The following is a 17,596-nucleotide window of genomic DNA, read 5'->3' as shown; positions in this document are numbered from 1 at the left end:
ATGTAGGTTAAGGTTTTTGTAGAGTATATTTACATTAGGATCAAGAATTCAAGAACTGAACTAGTACATAGAACTAGTTAGTTAAATTATGAATAAATATTGTCAGATGCTTTCAAAAATCTGATGCTGATTAAATTAATTAGAAGAAGCTGGTTTCAATAAAGAAATAGACATATTCATACTTGTTAAGAGTAAAAATTCTGTGAACTTCATTCTTGAGGAAAATCTAGCAATATAGATCAGTTTAAAATTTACATATCCTTTGACCAGCAATGCGGCTTTTAAGAATTTAATTATTTACTTAGAATAAATAAGCACCTGAGATACATGTACAAAGATGTTCATTACATAACAACAACAACAACAACAAAAGAAAACCTATATCCCTACCAATTAGGGATCAAAAATTGGTTAAATTAATATAATATAGTTAGTTAAAAAACCTTAGCATATCTATAATATTACCATGAAAAAATATCACGCTGTTTCAAAATTTTTAAAATTACAGGAAGTATGCATGGTATAATCTCATTTATGATTACATTTGTGTATATATACGGTAAGTTTGTAAGGACAAACAAAACTTAACAGTAATTACATCACCTGTGGCCTGGGATACTTTCACTTTCTATGTAAAACATTTCCAATTTTTTTGTATTTTAAACAATGATCAAGTAATGCTTTTAAAAATCAGTCAAAACAATAAAGAAATTTCTATTTTTAAAATATAAAAAAATCAACATGTTTCAAAAATCACCCTATTATTAGTGAGCTAAAAATTATCAAATACTGAAAAATATAAGGCAATAAGTTAGTCTCAAAAAGAAGTGAAACAAATTCAGCCTATCAATACAGAATGTCCCTTAGTTAAACACACACAAAAATAAAACAGCATTGATTGCCCACAGTGCTTTTAGCCTTTTACCTGTTGGACTTTGAACCTTCAATCAATATGCATGTCTGAACTTTGGTCCCAACTGTGTCTATTCTGGCACAAATTATAACAAAAATGGCAGGGGGGGGGGAAGAGAGGGGTTATATTGGGGGGGGCAGAGGAAAAGGGGGAGAAACTTAAACAGGCTCCATGCCCAGTGCAGAGCCTGACATGGGGTTTGATCTCACAACCCTGAGATCATGACCTGAGCTGAAATCAAGAGTCGACACAACCGAGTGAGCCACCCAGGCGCCGCAGGGGTTGTATTTGTAACGATCTACATACAAAGACAATAAAAGATGATAAAATTATAAAGCCTTGGGAACCAGATTCCCACTCAATGACAACAAACATGGAAGCTGCCAGTGTCTCAAACTGAATGTGTGAGAAGTGAAAATAAGTGTTCTACTCTTACTTTTATGAAAACTCACTAACATGAGATCAAGAAACCACAGAAAAAACTAAATAGGCCTAATAGTTAACATTATGGTGTTACCCTCTTAATGATGTCAAAGAACAAACTTACGAGATCTTTGAAAATGGGCAGCTAATTTTAAAAGGCCTTACAAACACCTGCCCTCTCTTCCCTTTCAAGAGTACTTCCCACATGCCAGCTTTCCTACACCAGTTTTCTGATACTAGACTAGTGAGTTTTACTAAAAGGTCGAATCAGTTTAGAATATTATAAAGTAACCTTCTTTCAAAGATCATATGCTTAAAAAGCAGCCAAATATTGTTAGAGAATCATATCTAGAAGACTGGACTACATGACCTCTAAGTTCAACTCTGAATCTATACCATTCTAGTTCCCTGAGAACAGCAGTAACTAGAAACCATTCCTATGGTAACTGCCACGACAGGCCTGAGATGGGAGAGGCACTGCTAAGGAAAACACAGAGAGAAGAATAAGCAATACAAATGCGTGCTCTGGTATCAGTGTCAAAACTACACAGCAGTTACTAGCAACTGCGGATCAGAATGTACATCACTGACTCTGTGCGATCTTGCAGGTCTTTGAACTAGCCCTTATCCAATGACTGAATCTCTTACTGCAACATCTCCCTTGACAAGTGGCTGTCCAATCTAGGCTTAACACTTCACTACTTCATGAAGTAGCCCAGTCCTTTGTTCCTTTCTTCAGATAGTTCTAATTGACAAGTTTTTCCTTAAATTAAGGCAAAAATCTGTCTCTGGGCAATTTTTATCCAGAGACTCTCATTCTGCCAAATAGTCCTCAAAAATAAGTCTCCTACACAAAAACAGTCTTACAAACATCTACAGTTTCCATGTCTACCTCCTTACTCCTTCCCTCTTATCCCTTCACTTTTTTCCAAACAGTCTGCATTTTAGAATTTACATTATAAAAGGAACACTGAAAACTTAAAAACAGATTAAGAACGGAATAACCAAGGCACTGACAGACAGAACTTGAAATTGTGTCACAGGAAGAAGGTTGAACATCTATAAGGAAAACATCTATATTTCCTTCAACCTTCTTCCTGTGACACAATTTCAAGTTCTGTCAATGCCTTGGTTATTCCATTCTTAATCTGCTTTTTTCAGTGTTCCTTTTATAATGTAAATTCTAAAATATAAACTGTGTATAATTTCCCCCATACATTTGAATAATGAAAGCAGATATGTCATCTTGTTTTTCTAGATATTATATGATGCCTAAATAACTTGGGCTTACTGAAGAAGTGGCAAGTCTCCTATTATGGTAACAAATAGGTCAAACTTAAACTTAATTTTTGATCTGACCAATTCTGGAGAACAAAACACAGAATCTGTTTAATGGCTGTTTTTTTTCCCCTTTCTGTAACAATAATAATAGCTATAGGTTAACAAGAACTTACTTTGTGTTGGACACATGCTTTACATATATATTGTCTCATTTGGCTCTGACAATAATACAAAGTTAAGTCTCTTTATACCTATTTTACATATAGAGCTGAGACGCAGAAAGGTCAAATCATTCAATGTAGATTTATACAATGTATCTGCCAAAACTGGGATTTGAAGAGTGTACTTACATTTGACTCACTGAAGTTATTGATGATATAGGTAAAGGGGCACAGACATTGTGGAGTTATAAATCTGTGTTTCATCCCAGCTCTGCTATTAACCAACTAATAGAACTTTGGTAATTTATGTAAATTATCTTGGTCTTGGTTCTCCTGTTCTGCAAAATGGGATTATATGCCCATCATTAAGATTAAATGAGGTAATACAAGTAAATCATTGCCACTTTGGCTGATAGAGTAGATAATCAACAAATCCAAGTTAAAATTCTTTTTCCTCACAGAAACTGGGTTTTTCTTCATAGATTTGGTTTTAGTAATCCAATGTTAAATGGTGGTAAAAGGGTAACTGAACATTATTTAGGTACAAATGAAAGATACTATATATATACTACTTCAGCCCAGATAGCCTGAGTCTATTGGTCTCATGCCCAGCGATATCCTAGAAACTGTCACTATACTTTACTTAATTTAGGAAAAAGAGCTATAGATCAATTAGGATTCACAAGTGAAGAAACAAAGTATCAGTGCTTAGGACACTTCAAATATGCTGAAAATAAAACTGGTGTGAGCAAAATAATTCATAAGGAATATGCTGTCTTCCTAAACTAGAGGAATGCCTCCACTGACAACTCCCTCTCCATTAAATCTTTAAACAAAAATATTTTTAAACTTCTCTTTTTCTATTTTTTCATAGTGCAAAATTTCTGATTACTGACCCCTTAATAATTCTCCTTAAGAATTATATTAAAATGCTAACTGGGGCACCTGGTTGGCTCAATGTGTTTAAGCCTCTGCCTTTGGCTCAGGTCATGATCCCAGAGTCCTGGGATCAAAAGCCCTGCATCAGGCTCTCTGCTTCCTCTCTCTCTGCCTGCCTCTCTGCCTGCTTGTGATCTCTGTCAAATAAATAAAATCTTAAAAAAAAAATTAATAAAATGCTAATAATGTTTCTCTTTGAATGGTGGGATTTGGAGTATTTACTGATTTTTTTTTTTCTTGAGTTTGCCAGAGTAAATATATATTACTTTATATCAGGAAAAAATTAATTTTTAAGTCTACAAATTTCTAAGCCTAGAAATGTCATAAAATAAGTCCAGATATTGTAAAATGAATTAGACAGGCTACTGAGTCACACTTCATTGTTAACCCTAACCCTACTGCAAGGTCTTTAAGAAATCTGACACTGTGTTACTATTGAGATGCAAGGCTACTGTTTGTTATATCACAGGTGGATGTCCCTTTTATGAACACACAGGAGAGTCTGCTCTCAGAACTCCACCTGGAAAAGAGATGAATACCCTGCATATGATCTTATGGGTACAATTAAAATTTCTGCTGGTGGTTTCCCTTGGTTTGGTTGTTTAGAAGACCAGTGACAAATGTGTGATCTACCTTTGTAATTACACAGGACTTTTTAGTAAACATCTGTCTGTGTTAATTTTACTTCAAGCTTTACTTTGCTCTTCTTTCTTATTTTTCCATTATCCTGATTTTACTTTTATAAACCTTATTTTATTGTATCTGTAAGTCATTTGAATGTTTTTTGGAATGTTGCAGGAAAAAAATAATAAAATCTATGGCAAATATTCAATAAAATCTAAACTGACTTGATATAATCCAGTGAAAACCACAGTACTTATTAAAAAACTAACCACTAGTAACCAGTTGCCAACATCTTACTTTTCATATATAAACCACATATTTCATTTGATCAATCAAAATCACCAAATAAGAGATTACTGAATATACAATACAAGAAACATTTCTTAAATCTTAATCCAATTCCCCAATTCTTTTTCCATTCCAGCCTCATACTTTTGCTTTTCTTCCTTCATATTCTAAAAAGTGAAATTAAACTGTGTATCCATTGTATTTACTGAAGAAGAAAATTTTATGCTCTTTTATTTTAAAATAAGAAAGTTTAAAATGTTCAAGATTGGGGAAGAAATCATACACTTTTGCTATTTTTTTCCATGGTTTTTTCTACATGGTACAAAACCAAAAAATGATATATCAGAGCAAGTCACAATTGATGGGAAACCCAAACTGTGAATAACTTTAATCCATGCATTTTTATTAAAGAAATACTAGATACTTACTGTTTATAGAATTTTCTGATTTCTTTGAGGATGAATGCCCTGAAAAGAAAACAGCATTGTTTTGTTAAAAATCATTTTGCAATCATGTAACAGTTCTAGCTGTAACCAGAATTCTTCCTAAGACTTCCTAAGTGTCTAGTTTACTTAACAGTCTTACAGAGAAACACCTCACTGTCTTCTAATCTTTCATGTTCCTCAGACTTATCTCTCTAATTAAAATGTTAGGTTCTTCAAGGCAGAGGTTATTTTATGCCTGGAATACATAGCACAAAGCTTAAAAAATATGAACACCTGTAAAAAAAAAGAAAAAAAATCTCAGGTTGCTCAAAAAAACCTTATAGATTAGCTGCAATATAACCATATTTTATCTATAGCTGTTCAACATCAGAAAGCAATTTATAAATAAATACTCATTTTTCAAAATACTTTTTCAAATACAGATGAGAATTCTTAATAACTAAAATTCACACAAAATATTACTTCATAAAACAAAGTTTCAGTTCTACAAGTTATCCAGAGAAACAGAAAGAAAAAAGTACTGAAAATCTACTAATGTAATTTTTAAAAAATTCATCACTCTACAAGGTCTCCCGTAATAAGACTACAAGGGAAAGAATTTCAAAGACTGATAAATTGAAAAAAAAAAATTACAGCTAACAGATGGAGAGTAACACTTCCTCTCCTTGGATAGGAGGTCTCATAAACCAAAGCTGTTACCTACATGGCCCCTTTCAGGCCCAGTGAAGTGGGTGTCAGGACCACAGGGTCAAGACTCCACCGGTAGCCAAGGCCTGGACTGCAGCTTTGAATTATAATTTCTTTTTTGTTTTGTTTCTGGCCTTCCCTCTGATTTCCTACCATCAGAAAGCAAATAAAAATATAGCTACGATGTGACAAATTCTTTCCTGTCATCTGAGGAACACGATACCCGTCACAAATGTCTACAGGTAAAAAACGGGTTAGGCTTACTTTGGAGGCCTAAGGACATAACTGGAACCAAAGGGAAGAAATTGTAGATTGGGGCTAAATTAGTTTAAGACACCTGCTAGCAATTACAGCTAACTGAAAAGTAAAGAATATTTTGGATGGTAGTAAGTTCCTCTTCCCTGGAGGTGTTGAAGCAAAAGCAGACAAGTACCTAATACAGAGCAGTACATCTCAAACTTTATGATGCATATGAATCATCCTGACTTAAAGTGCAATTGGGGAAGGGTCTGAGATTGTATATTTCCAACATATTCCCAAGTGATGAGAATGCCAGCAGACTATACTTTGAAAAGCAAAGTCACAGAATATCTTTTTAGTCATGATCCTAGGATAGGTCTCTGATGTTCCTTTCAATGTTGAGAAACCGCTGTTTCACTGATTCACTCACTCATCTAAACATCTATCGAATGCCTACTATATGGAGAAAGCATGGTGCTTAGAAACTGGAGATAAAGAATTAATTAAATCATACAGTCCCTTCCTTAATAGAAAATAAACAAACTTTTCCAAGGATGATTGATATGTATCTCTAAAGGAGAAGTGCAGGGTGCTACTGGAATATGTAATAAGGACCTAACTTTGCCTGGAGGAATTGGATGAAGGGTGTCAGGAAAGGCCTTCCCAAGGAATTGAGCTTGGGGATGCTGTGGTAGTGGTGGGAGGGATAAGATCTTCAACTTTCTGCCAGGACGCTCTACCAAAGTACCTTGTTCTGCTCAGACCTGCCAAAGCTGGTCCTCAAAGTCAAGCTGTTGGTCTTTCTTACATTTTCTCTCTATCCATTCATTCGGCCATTTAGCTATCCAATTATTCATCCATCCACCCACTTACTTTTTGTTTGTAAAGTGACACCATAGGAGTAGGTGGGATCATATAGGGAGAAGAGAGAGAATGAAGGGAAGTTCAATAAGAGCCTTGGGCAATTCCAACATTTAAGGTTAAGATTGAGGAATACCTATAACCAAGAGGCAGAGGAAAGGCCAGAGAAATAGGAAGGAAATCAAGAAAGTAGATTGTTTTAGGAAGTTCTGTCAACAGTTCAAATGCAGATAAAATATTAAGTATTTATTAATAATTATTATTCAAGTTTGGGACAAATTAAGGTGGCCTGGCTATAAAGAATCACATCAAAATCTAGTTACAGATGATCCCAGATACAAATATATTACAGAGCTCCACATAGTTTTCCTAAGTTTGCTAAAATGTTGTCATTTTCTGCTTTACACCACTTATGCTTTACGCCATAGAAGCTGAAAAAAAGAACTTTATCCTGTACTCTCTGCTATTAAAGGTACTCTAAATAAAGAATAAATGAGAAACAGTTATCTCCATTCCACTCTGCTTTGTCTCTATTCTTGAAGTCCTGAAACAATCTTCAAAGTCTTTCATTTCTTCCTTCTTTAGTGCTTATACCTTACATGTGCTAGTGGGGTGCTGGGAATACTAAATCAGAATTACTAATTTAAATTCATGGTCAGGGATGGAATCAAGAAAGGATCAGAAATATTTGAACTTAGACCTGGAGGATGAGTTACGATGGGAACTGGCAGTGGGGGGAGGAGGTTAGAAAGAGAGGAAGTAGCATCTACATAGTACCTAAATGGGAAGAAGTTTGACATTTTCTAGAAACTGAAAGGCTGTGAGCATGGAGTATGAAAGTGAAGTGGAGCGTGGTCAGAAACAAGTGTTGTATGAAGGATCGTATAGAGCACCTGGGCTTTGTGCAGATTTCAGTAATATCCTAAGAACAACGGGCAATCACTCCTTTATTGAAAATGCATTAAGGGGAGGGTAGGTACAATAACAAGACAATGGCAGAACTAGTAAGGAGAACAGAGCAGTAGTCTAGAAAACATGAAAAACATGAGAAAACATGGTGGTTTGAATGAGGGTGGAGAGCACTCAAGAAATATACACTCAGAGGGTAAAACTGACATGATTTGGTGACAAATTAAACATAAATAATGAGAAATAAGAAGATATCAAGGATAATTTCCAGATATCTGATTAGTTCTTAGCTTGACAGAGGTGTCATCTACTATAGTGTTCACAGGGAAAACATCTATAAGGAAGATCACATGCGTATGTAAGCATAATCTGAGGGTTCCAACCCCATACCAGATCCTGAATATCCAGCTACCTGTCTGCTTTGAAGGTGCTAAACACGCCTTTACAAGGTAGGAATTATTCTTTAATTTGGAATATATAGTGATTACTATGGTACCATACTATGACTTATACAATATTACATAATATAATAATGAATACAACAAAACTCTCAAGTATGATACATCAAACATTTTTAAAACAAAAATTTTTCAAACTCAAATGGAATTTTCACATTTATTAATTAACATTTATTTTGGGGTTGGGAATGATTTAGACACAATAAAGTATTCTACTTCAAATATCATTTCTCAAATACCATTATAAACAAGAATAATATTTTATTTATATAAAATATATTTATTTTATTATAAAATAAACAATAATTTTTATTTTATCTATCAGTTTCACCAAGTTGAAAACTTGTTGATACTATATGCTTGAATATATTCTGATTCGCCAGAAAAAAGTGTATGGTAAGAATGAAACCTAGCTAATAATCTTCACAGCTGGAGCAAGGGAGCCCTCTCCTGTCCAAGTACTGTGTTAACATGTGGCTGACTCTAATGTAATCTATCATTATCGACATAAATTCAATTCAATTCACTCGAAGTTATAGCCAATGTGACTCTATTACGGACTGAAAAAGAAACTAGCAATAACCTTCATAATAGCTAACTATGCGCCAAGCACCATGCAAACTGTTTATATCTATTATCTCCTTTCACCTTCTGAACAATCCTATGAGCTAGGAAATATTAGCTTAACCCATTTTACACATGAAGAGAATACAGCTTAGAGTTTCAGCCCTACTGAGGAAGAAGTAAGTAACTGACTGATGGATTTGAATTTAACAATTATTTACTAAGTGTATGTGTACAGGACCACGATGGGTTCTGAGGACATATATATATACCAAGCTCCATGATTTCAAGAAGCTCATAAGCTAGTGAGAAAATCACATAGGCCACGGTAATGAAATCCCACTGTTATAAGTTTAAACTGACTTATAGATTATGTACTGTTTAACAGTGTTCAAAGTGCTTTTCACATTCCTATTTGGTTCTCCACAATAAGCTCAAACAGTACAGAAGCCAGATATTCACATCCCCCTATTTATATGAGGGATGTAAAACTGAAGAAGGTAATGAGTGTTATTTGCAATATTATTACCATCTGCCCAAAATGCATTAAAATCAATATTGTTCTTGAAACTCCTGAGTTGCTATAAATTCGTATCTAAATTCCCCAATCAGGGGGCACCTGGGTGACTCAGTCTTTTAAACATCCAACTCTTGATTTTGGCTCAGGTCAGGATTCTGGGATCCTGAGATTAAGCCCAGAGTCAGGCTCTGTGCTGGGCTCCAGAGCCTGCTCAAGATTCTCTATCTCCCTTCCTCTGCCCCTGCCCCCTTCTCTTAAAAAAAAATCTTATAAATTCCCCAACCAGTTTCAACTCCTATAAGGTTTATTTAGTTATTTATTTGAGAGACAGAGAGAGAGAAAAAAAGCAAGCAGGAGGTGGGGGGCAGAGGGAGATGGAGAGAGAAAATCTTAAGCAGGCTCCATGCCCAGCACAGAACCTGGCTTGGGGCTCAATCTCACAACCCCAAGACCATGACCTGAGCCAAAATCGAAAGTTGTATGCTTAACCAACTGAGCCACCCAGGCGTCTCCCTTTCAACTAGAATAAAATAGAAATCTAAATGTACTCACCAATTAAATTCTACATTTGACACATATAGCAGATTACAATGCATGTTAAAAAATGTGAATAGATGTATTTTAATTCCCTTGTACCTTTTTCCTTTTTCTTAGAGGTCTCTTCTGCAGAAGATAATCTGGATTTTTTACGCGATGACTCTTCACAATCTTTTTTGGTTTTATCCTTTCTTTTTTTTGACTTAACTTCTTTTCTCCTTTATGTTAAACAATATAAAATTAAAGTTAACTTTTTCAATTGACCTTTATGAAAAATAAGAACCAATGAGCAAAAGTCAAATCAGTTAAAGTAACTTATATTTACAATGTAATTAACATAAGGAAGCCTTAAATAAGTCTGTAAATATCTTGGGTTAGTATATTAATTAAAGACAATTCTGCAAGATAATGAAGCCTAAAACTGAGAGAAATCATTTTTCATAAGTTCCATACACAAATCTTAGTAAATATAAATCACAGTTTTACTCATTTCCTCCTTTTTATTTTCTACCATTTAGCCACTTTTTTTAAATTACAAAAACAAACATCATTTCTCCCCATATAAATTCATAGATACCTATACTTTGAAAAAAAAAAACATACTTTGAAAATACGAAGAAACGCTGTAACAGCTCTAAACCACCACTAAGTAGAAAATTCTTCTGTTAAGAATAAAAAGATACAGTAAAGGCATGAAGGAATGGGGATAGGGGGGCTTACTTAAATGTCTACTTTAGACCATTTGTCCTTTTACTGCTGTAGCTTTATCTCTTTCAGGCTAGGTTTATAAGACTGCCAGTACCATGGTTGGCAAACAATTGATTTTAACTGGTTAAGAAAGGAAATACTAGATAGGAAAAGGCGATAATGCTGAAACTAGGACCATGAAGGAGAATGAAGAGAAAACAAAGAGCCTGAGTTTCAAGAAACTTCCTCATCAGACCTTCTAACTTAAGGTACTTACAACAAATGTTTTAAGACTATTTAAGGCAGTAACCACTTTCTGCCTCTCATAAGAATCAATTCAATTTTGAAGTAGAGCTCGAAAGTCAAGGTAAAAAAAAACTCTCTGGTACCTTTCAGGATCACTGATGGAGACGGGAAATGAAAGGCTATTCAAGTAATCTTTAAAATTCTGCTAATTTTAAGAATTAAAAAATTTTTCATTACTTAATATTTATTTTTAATAACTAAAATACTAGATAAAGCACATTTATAACATAGCTGATTTTAAAATTAATATACTGACAAATACATTTTATAAAGTTGCAGAACCTCACTGTTAGACTTTCAACTGTTATTCAGGCCTTGAAACCAGACCATCACAACAACACCAGGTCACAGATTTTGTCTGAACATCTTCAGTGCCAGAGACCCCATTCTGCTTAACTTCCCATATGCCAGGCACTACATCAAGCACTTTACATGCACTTTCATTAATCCCCATGATAACCTCAACATCCTCATTTTTAGAGGTGATAAAATTGAGACTCACAGAGGTTAAGTACCTTGCCCAAAGAAGACAACTAGTGAGTGGAGAAGCTGAAAGGAATAAACAGGGTCTTGTTTCAAAGCCCATGATCTTATTTATATATATTGCATATTGCAGAACACTGATATTCCTCCCCCACCCAACATGAAAGACACGTCCTAGCACTTGACAGAGGCTGGATTTTAACATCTGAAATGAGAATAAAGGTATATAATACTTTAAAGAATGACAAACTCCAAAGAAAACACTGGTTTAAATGAGATATAAGTGATACTCTGTATGGAAAACCCAAAAGATTCCACCCCAAAATTGCTAGAACTCATACAGGAATTCAGTAAAGTGGCAGGATATAAAATCAATGCACAGAAATTAGTTGAATTTCTATATATCAACAGCAAGAAAGAGGAAAGAGAAATTAAGGAGTCAATCCCATTTATAATTGCACCCAACCCCATGAGATACTTAGGAATAAATCTAGTCAAAGAGGCAAAGAATCTGTACTTGGAAAACTATAACATACTCATGAAAGAAATTAAGGAAGGGACAAAAAAATGGAAAAGTGTTCCATGCTCATGGACTAGAAGAACAAATATTGTGAAAATGTCTATGCTACCTAGAGCAATATACACATTCAATGCAATCTCTATCAAAATACCATCAACTTTTTTCACAGAACTGGAACAAATAATCCTAAAATTTATATGGATCCAGAAAAGACCCCAAAGAGCCAAAGGAATGTTGAAAAAGAAAACCAAAGCTGGTGTCATCACAGCTCCAGACTTTAAGCTCTATTAAAAGCTATGATCATCAGGACAGTATGGTAATGGCACAAAAACAGACACATAGATCAAAGGTACAGAATGGAGAGCCCAAAAATAGACCCTCAATTCTATCTATGGTCAACTAATCTTCAAAAAAGCAGGAAAGAATATCCAGTGGGAAAAAAAGACAGTCTCTTCAACAAATGGTGTTAGGAAAATAGGAACCACATGGAGAAGAATGAAACTGGACCATTTCCTTATACCATATACAAAAATAGACTCAAAATACATGAAAGACCTAAATGTGGCCAAAATCCTTGATGAGAACACAGCCAACAACCTCTTTGACCTCAGCCACAGCAACTTCTTGCTAGACACGTTTCCAAAGGCAAGGGAAACAAAAGCAAAAATGAACTACTGGGACTTCATCAAGATAAAATGCTTTTGCACAGCAAAGGAAAGAGTCAACAAAACCAAACAACACCTGACAGAATGGGAGAAGATACTTGCAAATGATATATCAGATAAAGGGCTAGTATTCAAAATCCATAAAGAACTTCTCAAACTCAACACCCAAAGAACAAATAATCCAATCAAGACATGGACAGAAGACATGAACAGACATTTCTGTAAAGAAGACATCCAAATGGCAAAGAGACACATGAAAAAATGCTCAACATCACCTGGAATCAGGGAAATACAAATCAAAAGCACAATGAGACACCACCTCACACCAGACAGAATGGGTAAAATTAACAAGTCATTAAACAACAGATGTTGGTGAGGATACGGAGAAAGGGGAACCCTCCTACACTGTTGGTGGGAATGCAAGCTGATGCAGCCACTCTGGAAAACAGTATGGAGGTTCCTCAAAAAGTTGAAGATAGAGCTACCCTATGACCCACCAAAGGCACTACTGGGTATTTACCCTAAAGATACAAATGTAATGATCTGAAGGGCCACCTCTACCCCAATATTTACAGCAGCAATGTCCACAATAGTGAAACTATGGGAAGAGCCCAGATGTCCATCGACAGATGAATGGATAAAGATATATCTATAATGGAATATTACACAGCCATCAAAAAATGAAATCTTGCCATTTGCAATGACATGGATGGAACTAGAGGATATTATGCTAAGTGAAATAAGTCAATCAGGGAAAATTATCATATTACCTCACTCATATGTGGAATTTAAGAAACAAGGCAGAGGAGCATAGGGTTAAGAGAGGAAAAAATGAAACAAGATGAAAGCCAAGAGGGAGACAAACCGTAAGAGACTCTCAGTCTTGGGAAACAAACTAAGGGTTGCTGTAGAGGAGGCGCATGGGGTTAACTGAGTGATGGACACTGGGGAGAGTATGTGTTGTAATTAGCACTGGGTATTATTATAAGACTGATGAATCACAGAACTATACCCTGAAACAAATAATATATTATATGTTAATTAACAGCATTTAAATTTAGAGAATTTAAAGAAAAAAATTAATGAGATATTAAGAAACACTTTATGAAGATCTGCTTTTCAATACAGATCTGCTTTTCAATACAATATTATGGCTTCTGAACGTTGACTCCAGACTAAAAATTCTAGCATCTATCTACCACCGTGCACAGGTCTTCATGTTTAAAACTGGCTGGCTAGAGAAAGGCATAGAAAATTTCCAGTTCCCTGGTATATGTGTTTGGTGTATCACAGTAATGCCAGATATCCCATACAATCAATAAATTAAACCATCAACCTCATAAGGCCACATTTAGACATTCAGTGCAGGTAAGTGACTATGTCCAAGACTACTAAACATTACATCAGCATTTTACAGGATAATATTACCTGTGATGAAAATTTAATTTAAAGGAACATTCTTGACATAATCCTAAAAAAAAAAAAAAAAGTGACACCACTGAAAGGTTGAATTTGAATTAACTATACTGATACTCTACCCTTAATATCATACATTCTCATTATTCCATATATCCCTTTTACAGATTATGTGAAAAAACAATCCAAAAAAGCAATCTGGTTCTCTCCACCTTGAAAAATACATATGCACAATAAAAAGGGTAACAGAATGCTTGAAGAATTGAAAATATTCTAGTATTACTTTAGAAAAAAGTGCTGTCAATTTATTCTAAAAGCAAACTCTGTTTCATATATAGGATTAATATGTGTCTCACATAAAAGATATCTAATAACAACAGTGTGGCTATAGTTACTTCTTCTGAAGTGCTTTCAGAGTTTTCAAATAGAAAAAAACCTTTCAAAAGGTTCCATGATTATGACCTCTTCTTTTGCCTTAATCTCAGTTCACAGCAGTTGACTTTTCTATCATGAACACTTCCAGGAGGAACCTCTACATTGGTGTGCATTAAGTAGAAGCACATGAGGAAATTCTTGACTCCTATAGGGAGTAGGCAGAAAACTCTGAAGCACATTTATGTAGGACCTAGAGAAGGTTGCTAACGTGATGGCCTGAAGAAGCTGACACATAAGACTAGCTTAATTCATGGTGGAGGGGGGGGGAAAGAAGGAACAACAGATTCTAATACATTCTTATCAAGAGAAGCTGCTGTACTCTGGATTATAAACCTTACTAAGCTTTTAAGACTGACATCAAGAACAATTACACCATCTTAGAACTTGTTCTTTATTGACACGAAGAGTCTAATTATTGTCCACACCACAACAATATGGCTACCAGGTAGCATGAGATTTTACATTGCCTTTTCTGATACTCCGCATCTTATTCTGCACTGATGATATTCTCACCAATATTCCATAACAGGAAGAGGTCATCACTTTACAAATTATAGGTTTTTATTTGGCATTAGAACTCTTTCACCTAAATGTTACCATAATGCTGAGAGTAAAAAAACTGAAGTCTCAAAATTTATTTGTCACTTTGGGAAATTCAGAAAAAAGAGTGCTTCCAGAAAGATACATTAAATTTTTTAAATTAAATTTTAAATTAGTCTATATATTTTTAAATCTAAATTACTAGATAAACTTTGAAGAAATCAATTATATTCCACCTGAAGTCAACTTACTTAATTTAACAAGTGCATTTCTCTTTTCACCATGCTCAATATAACCAAAATTAACTTCCCAACTCTTCAAGTCATCTTTTGTATCACAACATTTATTTCCACAGAAAAACTGGCCTGCAATAAAGAAAGGAATATTAGCTATGACAGTTGGTGACAATGTTTATCTGTACTATCTGGAATTACTCCTAAAATTTGCTCTTTACATACATAAATTCTTAGTTCTAGGTAGTCAGGATTAAAAAAATAACTGAGCATAATAACTATAGTATACTTAACAAATGTATATACAAGTATTAGATCAAAGAGGTGAAGAAAAGGTTATTAAGAAAAATAAATCACAGAATTCTTGCTCAAGAGATTGATACACTATATAGATCAGGGTTTCAGCAACTCCCTGATTAGGAAATCTTACACTTTAGAAAATGGAAATACTAAAAAAATAAACTCAATAATACCCTAAAAGAATAAATACATTTCCATAGTACACATATTTACACCTGGGTGAATCCTTTTTAATATTTAATAATAATTTTTAAATTGATTAAAATTCTTATTTTAAGTATTAACATTATGGCTTCTATTTTAAGCACCAGCATAAAATGGCACTTAAAGCACATTTTAAAATGGAAGCACTCTGAGATGAAGTAGACTAAGTAATCAGTAGAGTATTGGGTTATACTCTAAGTTTAAGAGTTACCTGACACTAAAATCAACAGCACATTATCATGTTCACTGTATTTTTATTAAACCATTCTGTAAAAAAAGGACTAACACTACTCAACAACTATTTACTTTCACAGCAGAAGATGAACCTTGTATTTGGACAAACAAAAAAGAATTTTTATCTCAATAATTTGCACCAACAGAAACAAATCGAAAGTTTTTATAAAAAAGGAATTATCAAAATGAATTTTGAAAATTATCAGTCCAAACAGCCTATAACTTTTCTAAATTGGGATTTTTTTTACTCATTCCAAATGAATAGTTCATGAAATCTGTGCATGATCAGTAACAACAGCAACGAAGGAATAATTCTAAATCAGAGCAATAGCTTTCCCTTAACAACTCATCTCTTTTTTCAGTGATAGTAACTTAAAGAATGCTCATCAATTTTTTCAAAGGCAGCATTACTTACCATCTCCTGAAAATTCCATTTTAATAAAAGTACAAAATTTTAAAACTGTGAGACATTTCATAATTTTTCATTGTTTGGATAAAAACACAAACTACACTGTCATATTAAGAAAAGTTAAAACTAGCTTTATTTTTTAAAAATTTTAAAAAATATTTTACTTATTTATTTGACAGAGAAAGAGAGAGAGGGAGAGAGGGAATACTAGCAGGGGGAAGTGGGAGAGAAAGAAGCAGGCTTTCTGCTGAGCAGAGAACCAGACGCAGGGCTTGATCCCAGGACCCTGAGATCATGACCTGAGATGAAGGCAGAACGCTTAATGACTGAGCCGCCCAGGCACCCTTAAAACTAGCTTTAAATTCGTTCTTTTTCCTTCTCCTTTAGAGTATCTTCAGGGCTGATCCTTCATCTAAAAAAAAAATTCCTACTCCTTAATTTTTTTATTGCAGATCCAGTTTTATACTTCACACATACACCCAATTTATGGAAGATGTAAATGATCCACAATGATGGCATCAATGTTTAATCATTTTAAAGTACAACCTTTATTTTCAGTTTAAAGGTTATTAGTTTAAAATTATTTCCTAAATGCTTTTATGCAGTTTTCAGAAGCCTTAACACTTTAAAATGCAATTATCAATAAAGAGCTTTTGTATCATGACACAATACAGAGACATTAATTTTTCAGAGATTTATGAGTAGATTACAACAATGCACAGAAAAAGCATTTATTGATTGCCTACCAAATGTTTGCTCTTTTGCCATAAGACTAAATATTCGGGGTTAATCTCAATGACATCCCAAAGTAAGAACTAGCCTGTTCAAAAATTCTATTAGTTCAAAGTGATATTTAATCTCTACATTCAAAATGTGATTGGACTGAATATGGTAATACCTACTCATTATCTCAAAAGTTGAGAAAAGAAAAAACTCAAGTATTCATCCTTTATTAGTTTCCTTTAACTCTTTAAATATTTTCTACTTAATCTCCATTGACTGTTCTAAAAGCAAAAATTTAAAGATAAAAATCACTAAAGCATTATATTTTGACCTTTGCTAGTCATATATCATGAATATATTGTCTCTAATTTTACTTATATAGATAACCATTTATTGTACACATGAGAAATAATCTTACTCAATGACTTCAATTCAATAACAAAAAACCTTATCTTATAAAAAAGTAAAACTTTAAGATTTTATTTATTTATTTGACAGAGAAATCGCAAGTAGGCAGAGAGGCAGGCAGAGAGAGAAGGGGAAGCAGGCTCCCTGCCTAGAAGAGAGTCCAATGTGGGGCTCAATCCCAG

At 34.1% G+C, this 17,596-nt stretch overlaps 1 protein-coding gene across 1 annotated transcript in view; it reads right to left on the bottom strand.

Moving 5' to 3' along the window:
- The window catches only part of LOC131828634 (protein FRA10AC1), a 32,079-nt gene that overhangs the window by 2,925 nt on the left and 11,558 nt on the right, over positions 1 to 17,596 (bottom strand). Inside the window, exons 8-11 of the mRNA XM_059169425.1 lie at positions 15,155 to 15,268; positions 13,941 to 13,983; positions 9,951 to 10,069; positions 5,058 to 5,096 (exon numbers count right to left, since the gene is read on the bottom strand). Coding sequence (XP_059025408.1) covers positions 5,058 to 5,096; positions 9,951 to 10,069; positions 13,941 to 13,983; positions 15,155 to 15,268 — 315 coding nt within the window. The remainder of the gene's footprint in view (positions 1 to 5,057; positions 5,097 to 9,950; positions 10,070 to 13,940; positions 13,984 to 15,154; positions 15,269 to 17,596) is intronic.

The sequence above is a fragment of the Mustela lutreola genome, chromosome 4 (genome assembly GCF_030435805.1).
Source record: "Mustela lutreola isolate mMusLut2 chromosome 4, mMusLut2.pri, whole genome shotgun sequence".
Lineage (NCBI taxonomy): Eukaryota > Metazoa > Chordata > Mammalia > Carnivora > Mustelidae > Mustela > Mustela lutreola.
Note: the sequence above shows the minus strand (reverse complement) of the source record. Positions and strands in the feature narration are given on the sequence as shown.